At 40.7% G+C, this 17007-nt stretch overlaps 1 protein-coding gene across 3 annotated transcripts in view; it reads right to left on the bottom strand.

Moving 5' to 3' along the window:
* Positions 1-17007, bottom strand: part of inpp4b (inositol polyphosphate-4-phosphatase type II B) — a 708475-nt gene that overhangs the window by 197487 nt on the left and 493981 nt on the right. For all 3 annotated transcript variants that reach the window (XM_080194015.1, XM_080194035.1, XM_080194025.1), the window contains 2 exons: positions 8887-8998; positions 450-522 (listed from right to left, as the gene is read on the bottom strand). In XM_080194015.1, the coding sequence (XP_080050141.1) occupies positions 450-522; positions 8887-8998 (185 nt within the window). The remainder of the gene's footprint in view (positions 1-449; positions 523-8886; positions 8999-17007) is intronic.

Here is a 17007-nt window from a genome sequence, read left to right as displayed (position 1 = left end):
TATATTTTGTCTGTATACTTGCAAGAAACAATATTTTTCACTGTATCCCAATACACATGACAATAATAAAATCAATTCAACTGGAGTAACAACACTAAACAGTTGTATCAGCTTCACTAACCACATACCTAAAATCAGAGGGAGGAGACCTTTTAATCCCATGTGCTGGATTAGGCTGTAATGATAATAAATAATTGTAACACATGAACCCTTTTGTCATAAATGTAAATGTCATGTGGCATTTTTGGTCTTGCAAATCGCAGAGGAAAAGAAATAAAGGATCATTCCAAATTGTTTCTATCTGGAAGGATAAAGGCTTTCTGGGAAAAGGATATTTGCACAATTCCTGTGAGTGTTTGTTTTATGACAGTAGGTTTCAATACGTGACTCATGCAAGAACGTTGTGTCTCAAATTAATTATACTTCATCAAAATAAAGAACAAACATACCTGATTCAAGTAGCGAGAATTCTCCAGGGTCATTAATGGTTCTGTGCAACAGGCTCCCACAAAAAGAAGCTGACTGGTAAAGAAGAGATTACATGAAACTCACCAAAATGGTACAAAAAAAAATTAGAAATTATTACTGGTGACATTCACAGAATGAATGCTTCAAAACATTGTCCTGGTTGCTATTTCGGTACAATTACTAACATATAATGCCAGTGTTAAAGTAGACGAGGAATGTCATGTTGATAACTAAACTTTCAAGCGCTGATATCACATGTTGTAACCTGCAGACTTATATTTTTAAGCAATATTTTCAAACACGACTAGACTCCAGTTTTTGTCCACCATGCACTTTGCAAGGGGTTCACACTTCTTAATTTATCTGATAAGTGAAAAAAATTAAATCCTACGCAACAATAAACTATTAAATGCTAATCATGTCAATATTCAATTAAATTAAGAAATGATTTGTAAACCACTGTCATGAAAATTGATGTGGTACTGGCGCTTAATTTTTTTTTCCATTTTTCCCAGTCTACCTTAACTTGCTAAAAAAATCACTTTCTTGTTCAAGAAAGCGTTATAAAATTTAATATTTCAACTTGATGTATCTAGCAAACATCCGATATTTATGGCTTCTGCTTTCAAATGTCTTTTGAATTGGACATGTCTCTTCCCCAAGTGAAGGTGTGTGTCAACTTGTAGTGGTTTGTCTGAAAATATGTAATTTTAAAATGTAATCTGCAGGCATGTTGGCACGTCCACTAAAAACAGCATTATTTAAGATACTGGCACGTATAAATGATCCTTGGCTTTTATCAAAGCATCATTGTTGTCTTGGTTATTTTGCAGAAACATTATAATCTGCACAATTGTCAGAACTACTGACAAAGTACTGTCATATTAAATTTCTGAGAATGTGATAGCCGAATCTATTACCATTATTTCGTTAATTTTAGAAATAATTTGTGGAACACAGCTCTCACTGGCTGGCCAACATTGCCCATCCCTAGTTGCCCTGGGAGGGCAGTTGAGAGTCAACACATTGCTGTGGCTCTGGAAACACATGTTGACCATACTAGGTAAGGACAGCAGATTTCCTTCCCTAAAGGAGATTAGTGAACCAGTTGGGCATTTCCAATAATCGTCATTGGTTTCCATGGTCATCTGTGAATTGTACTGTCTGGAGACAATACACATCTCTGTAACCTGTGATCAGTGCTCCTTCCACTCACAATGTCAGCCACTTTAAGACTTGAACAGCAGGTCAGGTGTAAGGATTCGCATTCTAATCAGTAATCTCTAAACTGTCTGTGCTTTATATGCTCTGTCTGAGGCCAGAACTCTCCATTCACCTGACGAAGGGGCTAACCCCAAAAGCTTGTGAGTTTATTATCAAATAAATCGGTTGGACTAAAACCTGGTGTTGTCAGACTTTTTACTGTGTTTACGCCAGTCCAACACCGGCATACCCACATCTGTGAATTACCAGATCACTTTCTAACTGCACCAAAGGGATTAATCTCCCCATAGATGTACACACAAAATTGATCAGAACTTGCCAAATAGGCTGCATCTTAGTGTAACATAAATTGACATTTCATTCCTTCTACCTCATCAACTGGGTAATAAGCCATGACAACAGATTGCCAGGATACTCAGTGGAGGGACGTTACAGCCAAGTCACAAACTGGGCTCTGAACAGCAGTTGCGAGTATAAATTCTACTTACTTTTACCCTCCCTAAACCAAAGTCAACAATAGGGATGCCACTGCAGCCTGGCTGAGATCAACAATATCAGCACAGAACAGAAAGCACAAGTGGAACTTTCATGGTCAATATGTTTCAGTTAGTAACAGGAGAAGACTGACATCTGTCATTTCTCTTAATCGAATAAGAATTAAGTTATTGCCTGGTTATCTCAGCACAGATAGCCTTTTCCACAAAACTTCTCAATGGCAAAGAAAATGTGAGGTTTTTTTTAAAAATTGCTTGGAGAAAATGTCCATAGTTTATCGTGGCTTTGCCCACGACTCAAAATAGACACCATTGATTCTTAAAAGAAAAGAAGTTGCAGGATACATTCAGCAGTGAGTCTTGCCCTTCCTCAAGTATGTGAAGGCAAAAGTTTGTTTACTGTAGAGGGACAGTCAATCTCACTACCAGCGCACAACTTCATACCACTGTGGAATGAACAGCATACTAAATGGCCAGCACTGAATATGGAGATTAGCTTGGCAAGTAAAATCAGAGAAACACAGGAACAGGAATAGACAATTCAATTCCTTGACCTTGTTCCACTAATCTGTATCTTAACTCCATCTACGTAACCTTCCATTGTAACCTTCCTTCTTAATACCCTCCACTTCATGTGCCTTTGTCTTGTAACTAACTATCCTTGCTAAACAAAACCCTTGGTTTTGACACATTCAATTGGCTTGGCCTCAACAACCTTTTGGAGAAAGGGCTCCATACTTTCACTACCATTTATGCAAAATGCTCCCTGACATCACTTGAATTGCCTCATTTAACTTTCAGTGTTACGCTCACTTGTTCATGACTCCTTCAGAGGAAATAGGGTATACAGGAGAAAAATTATCAAATTATTTAATCATTATAATTGGACAAAATTACAAAGCAGAATTGCCAAGATTAGTACCTGAGCCATGAGCAAATTGTCAAAGCATGAAAGATCAAAGAGTTGAATGTACAGCTCAAAGATTTGTGGGAGAAACAGGTTTCCACTCATAGTTGACTGGCAGCAGTACTGGGAAAAGAAAGTGTTGGCACACCTAAAAATAAATGGTCCTGATATGATAGCCAATACAAGACAAGACATGGTTGCAAGGTGACGCAGGCTGGGAACTGAACGTTCGGCATTTTGAAAGGATAGAAAGAAAGGAAAAGGAGATGGGATAACTCTGTTAGTAAAGGATGAGGTCAATACAGTATTGAGAAATAATCTTGGTTTGGAAGGTTAAGATGTAGAATCATTTGGGTGGAGACAAGAAGAAAGGAAAAAAAGTCACAGCTGGCAGTAGTTTATAAGTCCCAAACAGTAGCGATGCTGCAGAACAGAGTATAAATCTAGAAATAATGTTTTAAAGTTTACTTACTAGTGTCACAAGCAGGCTTACATTAACACAGCAATGAAGTTACTGTGAAAATCCCCAGTTACCACACTTCGGCACCTGTTCGGATGTACCAAGGGAGAATTTGGCATAGCCAACCCACCTAACTAGCACATCTTTCAGACTATTGGAGGGGACCAGAGCACCAGGAAGAAAGCCACATAGTAAATGCAAACTCCGCAGAAACAGTGACCCAAGCTGGGAACTGAACCCAGGTCCTTGGTGCTGTCAGACAGCAGTGCTAACCACTGTGCCACCATGTTTGTAAGAAAGGAACTGCATTAATTGTGGCTGATTTCAATATTCATATAGATTACACAAACCTTTTTAATGAAGGTAGACATGGGGATTACTTAATGTATTCAGGACAGTTTCCCTGAACAATACATTGTGAAACCACCTAAAGAATGTATAATGGAACAGAATTAATGAATGGTCACATAGTAACTGATCAAGGCAAGAGTGATCACAACATGGTGAAACTTCACTTTCAGTTTGAGGGTAAAAATCTTGAGTCTGAAACAACTACCTTAAGCATAAATAAAGGTTATTACAAAGATATGAAAACAAAGTTGGCTAAAGAGGATTGGGAAATAGGGTTAATAGTAACAAGCAATAACAAACTTTGAGGAAATATTCCATAAAACACATCCCATAATGGACATATTGCATTGAGTAAGAAAGACCTACAACAAGGATGAACCATGTGTGATTAACTAAGAAGGTTAAGAATGGTATCAAATTGAAAGAAAAAGCTACAAAGATTAATGATATCCCAGAAGATAAGCAAAATTTAGAAACATGCAATGGATAACTAATACAAAGAGAGGGAGAAATTCAGATACGAGTGTAAACTAGCAAGTCATAAAAATAGATAATAAGAGCTCAAGTGTAAAAAAAAGGAAGATAATAGTTAAATAATATAGTTCCCTTCAAACATGAGATTGGGGACTTAATAATGGGAAACAAGGAAATGGCAAAGACTTTGAATATATGTGTTTTGTATTCATCTTCACAGTGGAGGACACTAAAAGGATGGAAAATCAAGGGGTAAAAGAGAGGGAGGAACTAAAGGCTGACCTGATGATCTTTATTCTGGGCTCTTAAAAGAGGTGGCCACACAAATATTACATGCATTGGTTGCAATCTTCCAAAATTCCCTAGATACTGGAAAGATGCCAACAGATTGGAAAACTCTAATTGTAATGATCCTATTCCAGAAAGCAGAAAGACAGAAAACAAACCTTAAACCAGTTAGCCCAACATCTTTAATTGGGAAAATGTGGCAATTTGTTCAGAAAGCAAAGCAGGCAATGCAAGACTCTCTCCGACTTTCCATCTGGTAAGTAAGATCCCCATTTTCTTCCATTAAATTTTGCACAGCATCTCACCATCAACTATGTTGACAAGGCAGATGAGATGCCTCAGGGATAAGTAAGCAACATTAGAGACAGACCTTGGAGATAAAAATCAAAAGATAAGTGAAGTGAAGAGTTATGTTTAATCACAATGATAAAACATGACAGATAGGTGTGATGGCATTCCTGTGATGGAAAAAATGTTCTAAAAAGTGTGTTAGAAAAATGTTACCAGAGGTGTTACCTGACGAGAAGTGTGTACATATCAAAGAATTTTCGTATAGGGGAAATTTTCTGTATAGCATTGGTCTTCCACTGTAAGTGGACAATATTTTCTCAGAAGTCATGAAAGATTTAAATAACAAAATAAGCAAAATGGTATTTTTTCATTCTGAAAACTGTGCAAAATTTTTGCAATGTACCTAAGTGTTGTTAATGTGAATCATGTTGGGTAAATAAAACTGTCAATGTTTGAACCTCTTTCCTACGTGAAAAGGAGGATGTTTGGGTTTTTGAAATTCAATGCTATACAAACTAACTGGCTTGCTATAGTCATGTGATTCTACCAAGGACTTTGTCTCTGGAAGCAGACATCTTGAGATCAGTTGATAAAACTCTCTCAAAAACACACTAAAATTACTGCAGCTGTCCTTATACTTGCAACATGGTGTCAGGGAGTAGAGTTTTGAACCCAGCAAAAAAAAAGGAGCTCCTGAGAGCCCAGGAGCACAAAGGTTCAAAATCTGCTGTAAAGAACAAAGTAAAACAAAATAGGCTACAAGAGACAAAAGTAAAGCACACAGGCCGTAGGTGAAATTACCGGCTGCAAAAAAAAGACAAAACACGCACAGACAGAAAAAAAGGAAACACATACAAAGACTGCATGTAAACTACTAAGTGAATAAAAAAAACTGAGTGCTGTAAATGTTATAATTCGATTTCCAGTAACATTGGACAATGGTGCGTGGTGAATGTGGCAGGTTTTTAAACTTGCAGTGGCAAAACTATGGGATCGCAACATAATTAATAAACTCGAACCGATAGGAGTAGCTGCTGGGAAAAGACTGTTATATCACCCTAACTTGAACAGACCATGCAAAAGAGAAGGCAGAAATTGTAAAAGTCCTGAATGCACATTTTGAACGCTGCGTGAATGTTACGTACGAATAATATGTGCTCAACACTAGAATTCAGATCGAAAACAAGGTCTTTGGATGACACATCATGCAGTAACACAGCTGGCAAAATCATGTAAACTTGGGCAGCTAAAAGACAATCTGATTAAAGATAGATTGATCGTAGATGCAAGAGACAGCTCAATGAGAGCAAGTCTACTGTAGGATGAGAGACAGATGTTAAATAAAGCAATAAACATATTGAAATGCAGAAGTTGTGAAACAACAGCTAGAGCATATGTATGGCAGAACACACCAGCAGATTTATTATGTTAATACGCCAAATGTGTTAAGAAATCACAAAGGGCTGGATGCAAATACTGTGAAAGACAGCATCCACGGGAGTAGAATAATTGCTCAGTATGAGGAAAGCAGTTTAACTGTAAGAAGCAGAATTATTTCATGTACGAGTGTTTGACCAGAAAAAAGCAAAACAAGCCTCTACAGATGGCCACTGGAGAGACGTCAGCAGACTGATGTCTAACTATATTCAGATTGGCTCAGTCAACTCTACAGGTGACAGAGTTTGTGGCTGTTAATGATTTTCACAGGTGTGTGGTTCAACATGGAGATCTGAAAATGAAGGCTTTGAAAGTAAAATTGAGGCTATATGATGGCACAATAATCAGAGGGAGCAAATTAGTCTGACAGCCCAATTTATTTAGTTAATTTTTTCTAGTCCTGTTGTGTTGAGAGCAGATAGTCCTCCACTGATTCTGCGGATTGAGCACTCTATGATGTGCTGCATAGTTTGCTCTATCCCACAGACACATAGGGGGCTGGCACTAATGCCCCAGCTGTCAAGGTTGGCCAAGAAGGGGCTGTGGCTGGTCCTGAACCTGTTGAGGGTATACCACTCTTTCCTTGGAAGGTTGAAACCAGGCAGCCATTGGATTGGGTTTGAGACCAGGTACGTGTTTGTTGTGTTCAATGATTTCTATTCATTTGTCCAACTGGAATTTGTGTTGAAGTCCTTTGTGGGAGGAATTATTCAGGTAGGCCTTCTTGATGGGAGTCATATTTTGGGTGGGCTGATAGAAGAGCATGAAATGGCAGGTGAGGGACACTGCAACTTTTTCAATTGTTTTGCAGATTGTTGCAAGTCTGCAGTGGATATGTGGAGGAATGATATTTGCCAGGACAAAGAGCCATGGAAGAAGTAGTGTTGATGATAGCATTCCAGTGGTGATAAGGTTGTTAACTCTGATTATCTTGACCAAACAGGGGCATAGTATCCTGTATCTGAGTATGAGAATTCAAGTACCGAGGTATAGCCCAACGCAATGACAAGAAGGAAGGTCTTAAGTTCCAGACCACAGATAGGTCGCAGCAGCCACTCACCTTAGATGAAGCAAATCTAAACTTTGGGCTAGTAATCTTGAATATGCCATCAGGGCATCAGAAACCCCCAGAGAAATGGCAGAAAAAGGCCCCAGAAAGAGGGAGACAATATTCAGTTAAACCACACGGTGCAACTGATCATGTTAAGGCAATGTGCAAGGCAAAGGTAAATGTTTTACAGGGAAATCAGAGCTGAACTAAAAGAGTTGAAGGGCAAGATTCCAGCAATATGCCTTGGAAAACATACAACAAACTGAAGCCTTCAATGAACCAAGCTGTATGGGATCTAATCAAACAAATTTCAGGGGCAACATAAAATATCAGGAGAGAAGTATGATCCACATTTGCACAGTTGGAAACTCAAAGTGGAGGGTCAACAAACAACCATATAGACAGGTGCAACCACAGGCATAGACACTCAAGTACTGAAGCAGCTCCTTCATTGCAATCAGGCAGTTGTTAGAAAAGATCTCACCAGCTGAACTAAGTACAGAACTATTATCAATCCCAGAGGTCCACAAGTCCCCAACAACTGTCATTATGGCAACAAGGGCAATGGGAATGACATTTTCGGGACAAAGAACCTCATCCTGAAGAATAGCTAATGTCAAAGCACATACATTTCATTAAGAGACCTGCATGGGTTAAAAGCTGTGTGTGCAATGCATGTACAGAGACTGACTAGCATACCAAACAGTTGACAATGCATGACAACAGTAGGTTTGTAATGGGTAACTTGGGCAACCCACAGTCAAAAGTATGACAACACCAGGTTTTAGTCCAACCTGGTGTTGTCATACTTTTTACTGTGTTTACCCCAGTCCAACGCCGGCATATCCACATCACAACCCACAGTCACTCAGGGTCATGCATGCATATATATGTCCTTTGTTCCTTCAGTAAAAAGGGATATTCACATATTTTTTAAAATGGAAGTGGACATTGTAATGACTTCAGTTAGGCCGATTAGGTTGGCCTCTTGGAGTTTGAGCTCCCTGATTGAGGCCATGATTGCCTGTCCAATAAGGAAGCGTCACCTGCATATAAATATGCGAGTGTCAGGTCCACTGGTAGTCCCGATTCTGCCATTGTATGTAAAGCATTCTAGAGTTTGTAAATAAAGGAAATCTGGTGAAGGGACACTGGCCTCCAAGCAGTTGTTTCAGGCATGTTTCTGTTTTGGAAATGCTGTACTAACTAACTGGCTTACCATTGTCATGTGACCCTGCCAAGAGTACCCTACCTCTGGGAGGTAGACATCTTAAGATTAGTTTAATAAAGACCTCTCACAAAACACACAAAAAAGTAGTACTGTTGTCCTTATACTTGCAACAGTCATAAACGACACAATCAATGAAGTTCTAAGCTGGATTTAAATAAACATTAAAAATAGAAACTCTAAATGTAAATTTACACAGCAGGTTTTTTTTACCTTTTGCCTCAACGCTTCACCAGGTGTATGGTCTGTTTCTTCATTTTCATTCTCTCCCATTTTAAGATTGCTGACCACTATGGTCCCCACTTTGCTTGAACCATCTAGAGGGCTGAAATATAAATGACTCAAAGTGAAAGGAATTCTCAACAGCATTTGACTGGTAACTGCATGTTCTCAAACTGACATATCACATTAGGTTTTTAAAACGTTATTCTTGCCAAAGTATTGCTTGCATTCAAACACGCCTATATTTTGACAGCAGGACTCTCTCTTTGTTTTATTTTAAGATGCCCTTGTTGCATCCTATTTATAAATGGACAATGGGTCAATCATATTGCCCAGTACTGAGTGGTAACATTGGTGTAAATACAGGAAAAAAGTTTCAAATATTCAAGAAAATAGTAAAATGTGGCATACGGTGAGAAAACTGCTATTTCAGCATAGTCAATCCAAACCTACTAATCCCAGAAGCATTTCTGTGACAATGTGACCTGCATAACTCTATTGTAAATACACAGTCTGGATGCTTAGTCAGTATAAGAATTAAATATCAGTGCAGATGTTGAACCATACAAAGTACCTAGATTTCCAAATTCTTCATCTATATCAGTTCAAGGATAATATTTTCTACATATGCACCAGCTTATCCCCACTTCAACAGTAAGCAATAAATTATGACAAGACTCCAAAGGGATCTGAGATCCAACCTTAGTCTTCTCCAGCTTCTGGTGGACAGACCAGCATATCTAACGTATACAGGACAATAATGTGGATCTTTTCCTCACTGACCTGTGAGAACCAACTATAAGCAACTGGGACAGAAACTAGGTTGTTCAGTATGCAGCAAGATTTCCTCTCACTGATGTGCAGTGACATTTGGGGCGACACGGTAGCACAGTGGTTAGCACTGCTGCTTCACAACTCCAGGGTCCTGGGTTTGATTCCTGGCTCGGGTCACTGTCTGTGTGAAGTTTGCACATTCTCCTCATGTCTGCGTGGGTTTCCTCCGGATACTCCGGTTTCCTCCCATAGTGCAAAGATGTGCAGGTTAGGTTGATTGGCTATGCTAAGAAATTGCCCCTTAGTGTCCAAGGATGCATAGGTTAGAGGGATTAATGGGTATAATATGTAGGGATGTGGGGGTAGGGCCTGGGTGGGATTGTGATCGGTGCAGACTCGATGGGCCTCTTTCTGCACTGTAGGATTCTATGAGTTCCATAAATCCATTTGTGAAGATTTTCTCCATTCTGTATTTCAATGGAAATTTAAACTTGTCAGGATCATACTTGCCTGGGCACTAGTGCTGAGCTTCAGGGACCATCCACTAAATGGGTACATAAGAAACAGCAAAGAGAAATTTGTGTGCATCTGTCCAAATTTCCAGAGGCAGCGTGCAATTTGCTTAGCAGCATTAGTGCTTAGAACCACCACCAAATGAAAGAAAGAGAGTGGTCAACTTAATGGAGAGTCAAACAAGCAAACCAAATAGTACAAGAGGGCCAACAACAATGGCCTGCACGCTATGGCAGTGAAATTGCAAAGCATTGATCAAAGAAAAACACCAACATGTAGTCAAGTTCCCTCCTGCTCTTGGGTTAGCAGGGAAACACAGATGGGCCTGAGAAGAGAGGGGCAGGCAGGGATGATAGCAGTGGGGGCTCTATCAAGGTGGCCCATGGTTATGGCTCTTGCCCCAAGCCCCTCTGAAGGAGCCCCACACACAGATGTATGAGAGGGCAGCTTTTGGCAGGATTATAGAATCCTACAGTGCCGAAAGAGGCCATTCAGCCCATTGAGTCAGTACCAACCACAATCCCACCCAGGCCCTATCCCCATATCCCTACATATTTACCCACTAATCCCTGTAATCAATGCATCCCGGAACACTAAGAGGCAATTTAGAATGGGCAATCAACTTAGCCCGCACATCTTTGGACTGTGGGCGGAAACTGGAGCACTCAGAGGAAATCCATGCAGCCACAGGGAGAATGTGCAAACTCCACACGGACAGTGACTCGAGCCAGGATTTGAACCCAGATTCCCAGAGCTGTGAAGCAGCAATGCTAACCACTGTGCTACCATGCCACCTTAAACCCAGAGGCAATAGCTTCCGCAGTTACTAAATAGGACACTGCGCCCTCCTTGGAATTTTGTCAATGGCAGTGAGTCAATTTATTCATTAATGTCACAAGTAGGCTTACATTAATACTGCAATGAAGCTACTGTGAAAATCCTCTAGTTGCTACACTCCGGCACCTGTTCAGGTACACTGAGGGAGAATTTAGCATGGCCAATGCACCTAACCACACATCTTTGGACTGTGGGAGGAAACTGGAACACCCAGAGGAAACCCACGCAGACACTGGGAGAACGTGCAAACTCCATACAGTCACCCAAACCAGGAATCAAACCTGGGTCCCTGGCACTGTGAGGCAGCAGTGCTGACCACTGTGCCAACATTGATTGGGCTGAACCACAGCTGCTGTCCAGGTTCCCTACAAGGCTCCACTTGTGCTCATTTATTGCATAAAGGCTTCTGCCAATATGGAATCGGTTGAGAAGTGCCCAGTGTTGGCATCGTGGTTTGAAGCTAGGTGGGTGGACTGCAGGATCTGTCCTGAGGAAGTGTTATGTCGGTTCCATTCCTGCTGCCATACGCGTCTGTTGTTATGTATATTCATGGTGGTCTTTGCCATACAGGCTGGTGTGATGGGAAGCAAGCTTGTGTAGAGACAAGCTTGGGTTAATGTAATCTTTCTCCAGGGCCTTTTCTGTTGTAATTTCCCCTCATGTGAGAAGGTGGGATGTTGTTCAGGACTTGGAGCCAGGGGAATTGAGTTGAACAGAAAGTACCCAAGGTGATACCTAGCTCAACCCAACAATGTGTATCTGCAACAGTGACATGGGATGAGTTGTACCATACTGGCACATTGTACTCTGCAGACAAATAGACACGAGCTGAGATGCTTGAGGTTTGAGCATCTGCATCCCATGAAGAGCCAGCATGTTTGCTCTGATGTTTTTTGTACAGTGTTTGGTCAAGGGTAACACCGAGATAAACAGATGTCAAATGTGATTCCGTCTCTTTCCATTTAAGGAGATGTTGAGTTCCCTCTTGGTGCTGGCACTGTGGAGGTGGAATATACTCGAGACTGTTTTGTTGCTGTTGGGCTGAAGGCACCACGGCCAGCTTTCCAACATTGTTGTTTAGTGCAGTCTTTAGATAAGAAAATATCCAAGCTCACTTCTTGGCCATGTAGGTTTTTGGCTGCAGGTACCATAAGCACTTCAGTGTGTTCCTCTGCCTCCTCCCACTCCTTCTCCAAGGATACTGGAACACTTTCAACTCTCCTCTGATGCCAGCTTCATTGCTCTCTACAGTGCCAAGTTGTGCAACACACAACTACTATCCTGGATATGTTTACTCACCAGATTAAGGGCACCATCAGATTAAACAAGCCAATTTTAAGCAAATGAAGGACTTTAATGTAACTCTGGTGGTAAGATGGCATCAGCTATATCTCTGTATAGTGAGGTTCTCACTGGAGTCAGATGCCAAGCATTCATAATGAAGCTGTCAACTGGATCAGCAGAAACAGATGACCAGGCATCTGTTTCTCCAGATGGCCTTATGATGAATATTTGCCTGAGTTCCAGGGCTCACTAATGGATTAGCTCACCTGTTCCACAGACTGAAGAGGAGTGTTTGCCTTGGAGGATCTATGAAGTTAGAATAAGTTATTCTGTCTCTGAACAATTTCTTTCACTGCCTATGTATTTATTTGAACAAGATTAAGGGATGTGAAGGTTAAAAACACTTGTATTTTTGATATATTTGTAGGGATGCAACTGCAGCAGTTTTATTCAAAGCAGGTTTTTGATTTTCAAAATTTGCCTTTGACATTACACGTCTCATTGATTTTACAGTGCATACTTGACAATGCAGGGCGTGCATGGAAATGGCATGGGTTGGTTGAGGAGGCGTGAGCAGTGAGTGCTGGACAGCTCAAAATCCATTAATATATAAATCCCAAAGAACTGAGGTGGCCTTTGCCTCAATACAAGCTTACCATGGCCTCCGAATTAGTCCCAGAGGCAACCAATCCAATTACATCCCATCCCTGCCTGCTGGAACCAAGCTATGGCATGCCTGGGCAGTTTTGAAGGGTCTAAGTCTGCAGTGTTGGGAAATTTTAGGGAAAATCCAGGGTAAAAAGAGAGGTTTCTCTTTGGATCGGCAGTTCCAGGGATAACTATTCTGACCTCCTCTGTTTCATTTTAGGTAAGTGATTGGACTCAGGCAGGTGAATGGTAATGATATTTACTTCTGGTACCAAGGAGTCAGGCAAACTGTGAGACAAGATGCAGGAGACTTCAGAGTGTTCATGGAGTAGTCTGACAATTGGCAAATGCAGTCAGTGCAGAGGAAAGAAAAGTTATTTTCAGGGAAAAACCCCTATAACTCACTTTTATCAGCACCTTAAACTTGAAAAAAAACAACCAAAATGCACCGCGAAGATTTAAGCAAAGCACATATTGAAAAGGGCTGATCAAAACTGTTGGCAAAGAGGTTGGCTCTAAGGGGTGCCTAAACCAGAACGTACAGTGGTGAAAAGATAGAAGGGGTTAGGAAAGAAATTTCAGAACATGAGGTCTAGTTAACTGAATGTGTAACCACCTATAGTGAGGCAGGAGGAGGAAGGATTCACAACAGAAAGAAATAATGTGCATTTACATACTGCCTTTCCTGATAATGGGCCAACCGATACCTGAGGAATTGAGAGCTTGACTATTGGGGATTTACGGAACTGAGAGCGGTTACAGAGTTAAAGAGCAATAAGATCATGAAGGAATTCAAACAAAAGTTGAGAATTTTACATTTGAGATATCAGGATATCGAAAGCCAGTGGGAATCAGTGAGGACAGGAGTGATGCAGAAATCAGCACGGAATGAATTAACCTTTCTGGTGTTGGGGGGCATGGGTGGCAGAGCAACCTGGCCAAACCTTGAAATAGTCTGGCCTGAAGGCACGGTTGGAAGGTTTCATTAGCAGATGAGGTGGGGATGATAGCTCATAATATTACAAAGAAAAGGTAGGCAATCTTTGTGAAGGGAATGAGAGGTTCTCCCAAAGTACCAGTGGCACAAATGTGAGAAACCACAAGTAAATTCACTCCTGTGATTATTTGCTCCATTTTTTCAGTACAGTGAGTGAAGTTTTGACATTGTCATCCTCAATTTGTCAGCCACACTCTCGTGAGCATAGCCCAATAACAACTTGCATTTACAAAGCACCTTTAAAATAGCATAACATCATAAAACACTTCACAGGAGTGATTGTCAAATAAAATTTAACATAAGCCGCATAAATGAGATATTAGGAGAGACGGCCAAATGTTTGGGCAAAGAGAGGTTTTAAAGAGCATCTTGGAGAGAGAGATTTAGGGAGGGATTTCCAGAGCTTAGGGTGTTGGGAGACGAATGCACAGTCACCAACAATGGGATAATTAAAAACGGATTTAGTAACCATGCTTATACAAACTAGAGACCTGACCAGCTAATTAAATTGACATATATTTTCAGCAAGAGCCCTGAACATTATCTGATCAAAGGCTGCACAGCCATGAATTGATAATAGATCCAGGATTCACAGCATTCTAAGAAATAATTTCAAACATCTCTCCTCTATTAGAGTTCATAATTAATGTGATATAGTGATCCTGAGCAGTGCTTTAATCATCTCTCAACCTTCCAGGCCAGAAGAAAATTCGCTAGGACATTTGCTGTAACAGTATTGTAGGAACAACAGAAATAAAACAGGGAATCAAAGAACATTGAAGTCAAAAAGAAAGAAGAAAAAGGCGGCCCAGAAATGTTACAAAGTAATGAATAGATTAAAAATGATGGCATTTCTGTAAAGTAATGTTAATAAAATCAGATCATTCATCACATTAATAATACAGAAAATCACACAAATTCAGAGTGAAAAGCTTTGGTTATATCTTCCTGTAACCAAGAACAATCTTAGTTTGAAATACACGGAGTATACAACATAGAAACATGCTGTATATCCCATGTTGTTTCAAAGGTTCCGCGGAAAAAGCAGGATTAGGCTATTGAGTTGGATGATCAGCCATGATCTTAATGAATGGCAGAGCAGGCTCAAAGAGCCAAATGGCCTCCTCCTATCTTTTATGTTTCTATGCCATTCAACTCAACCAGTTCATGCTCCATTTTAGTTTCTGCATGTACCTCCCAAAATACACACTGCACTGAACAGGAAATGAGTGTAGTACAATGCACGACAGGTCTATCAATAACTGAAAAAAAAAGGTCAAATGTTTCCAGTGTGACCCTTCAGTAAACCCGAAATGTTCACCAGTCAATCTGGGCTTGTATTTCAGATGCATCATTTGAACATTTCTTCATTCTAATTTTAGCCCATTTGATGTTTCAAAGCATTTCATACAACAGATTAAATTTGAAGAGCAGCAACTATCGTCTTGGTTTTTGGGTGAACACTTCCACCTGAATCAGAAGGCTGTGGGTTGAAATTAAAATTAAGTGTCAAAAAAGTCCGAAATCCAGAGGAAACCCTCCCGATCAGCCCCCCATTGCAACCCCCTCCGCAGCCCACCCCCTCAACTGCACCCCGCTTTGCCAATCCTCCCCCGCTACACACTACCCCCTACCCCACATTCCTTCCTTCCTTTGCCTCTCATCCCCCTTCCCACCACCACTGCACCCCCGCCCGTCATAGCCTCACCCCCACTCAGGCCCCACCCACTTGGCACTGCCCATTGTGATGCCCAGTGGGCACTGCTAGGCTGTCCAGTCATGCCCCCGACCATCCCCGTTGGATCAGATCTCTTGGACAACGAGGGGCAGAGAGGGGGAGGACATTCGGGAGGCTGGAAATGGCTGTGCCAAAGGCAATGATTTCTTGTTAATTATGACATTAATATTTCACAAAGTAATTAATTATGTTCACTTGGGTATCTTTCATTTTATGTAAATAGGTTACGAGTACAAAATAAATTAACAATGCTTTGCTAATTTTCGTTTCCTGAAGTGACTGCTTGTGAAAGTAGGATCTCTCTAAAAAGGTGAAACATATCACAACAGTCTTTACAAGCATATTACAAAAACAGGATACAAAAAAAAGGGAATTCAGGTTTATAACAGCAAAGGTTAGGAGAGACATGTCCTGATTATAAAAATAGGGAGATGAGGGTATGAGCAAGTTCAAAATTAATCTAAGGAACATGACTACTATTCGGAAATCAGTTGTCACATTTCAGAAAAATATATCTGGAAAAAAGTGAAAGCAGAAAGAATGTTGTGGAGCTGAGGTTTTCCCAGAGACTAGGAAGGGTCTATTATGTTATAGAAACAAAATAACAATAATAATTTGCTTTTACATAGCATATTTCACAATCAAGTACTTTAAAATTTAGTTACTGCTACAATGAATCATTGAATAGAATAAGTGCAGAATGAGGCCATTCGGCCCATCTAGGCTGCACCAACTCTCTGGCAGAGCATCCCACCCAGGCCCTATCCCCATAATTCTACCACTTTATCCTACTATCTCTGCTAACCTATACACGCTAAGGGGCAATTTAGCAAGGCCAACCCTCCTAATCTGCACTTCTTTGTGCTGTGGGAGCAAACCGGAGCACCTGGAGGAAACCCACACAGACATAGGGAAAATGTGCAAACTCCACACACAATCACCCAAGACAAGAATTGAACCTGGGTGCCTGGCATTGTGAGGCAGCAGTGGTAACCACTGTGCCACCCCACATTGAGAAATACAGTAGCCCATTTGCACACAATAGGGTTCCGCAAACAACAATGAGATAGATGACCAATTAATCAGTTATCTGAGTCATAGTGAAGGGATAGGCCACTAGAGAAATTCCTGCACTCTTCTTCATTCCATGGAGTCTTTCATACAAACCTCACTGGACAGAGGAGATGTCAGTTTCATGTTACATTCAAGAGATGGCTCTGAGGACAGCAGTGGCTTATACTTCACTGAAGTTTCAATACGGACTGTGTTCAAATCTGTGTCATTGGGCTTGGACCCATGATTCTTGACACAGACATGTGTT

This window comes from Carcharhinus amblyrhynchos, chromosome 1 (genome assembly GCF_965287045.1).
Source record: "Carcharhinus amblyrhynchos chromosome 1, sCarAmb.v2.hapA, whole genome shotgun sequence".
Lineage (NCBI taxonomy): Eukaryota > Metazoa > Chordata > Chondrichthyes > Carcharhiniformes > Carcharhinidae > Carcharhinus > Carcharhinus amblyrhynchos.
This window is presented reverse-complemented; position numbering and strand designations above follow the sequence as displayed.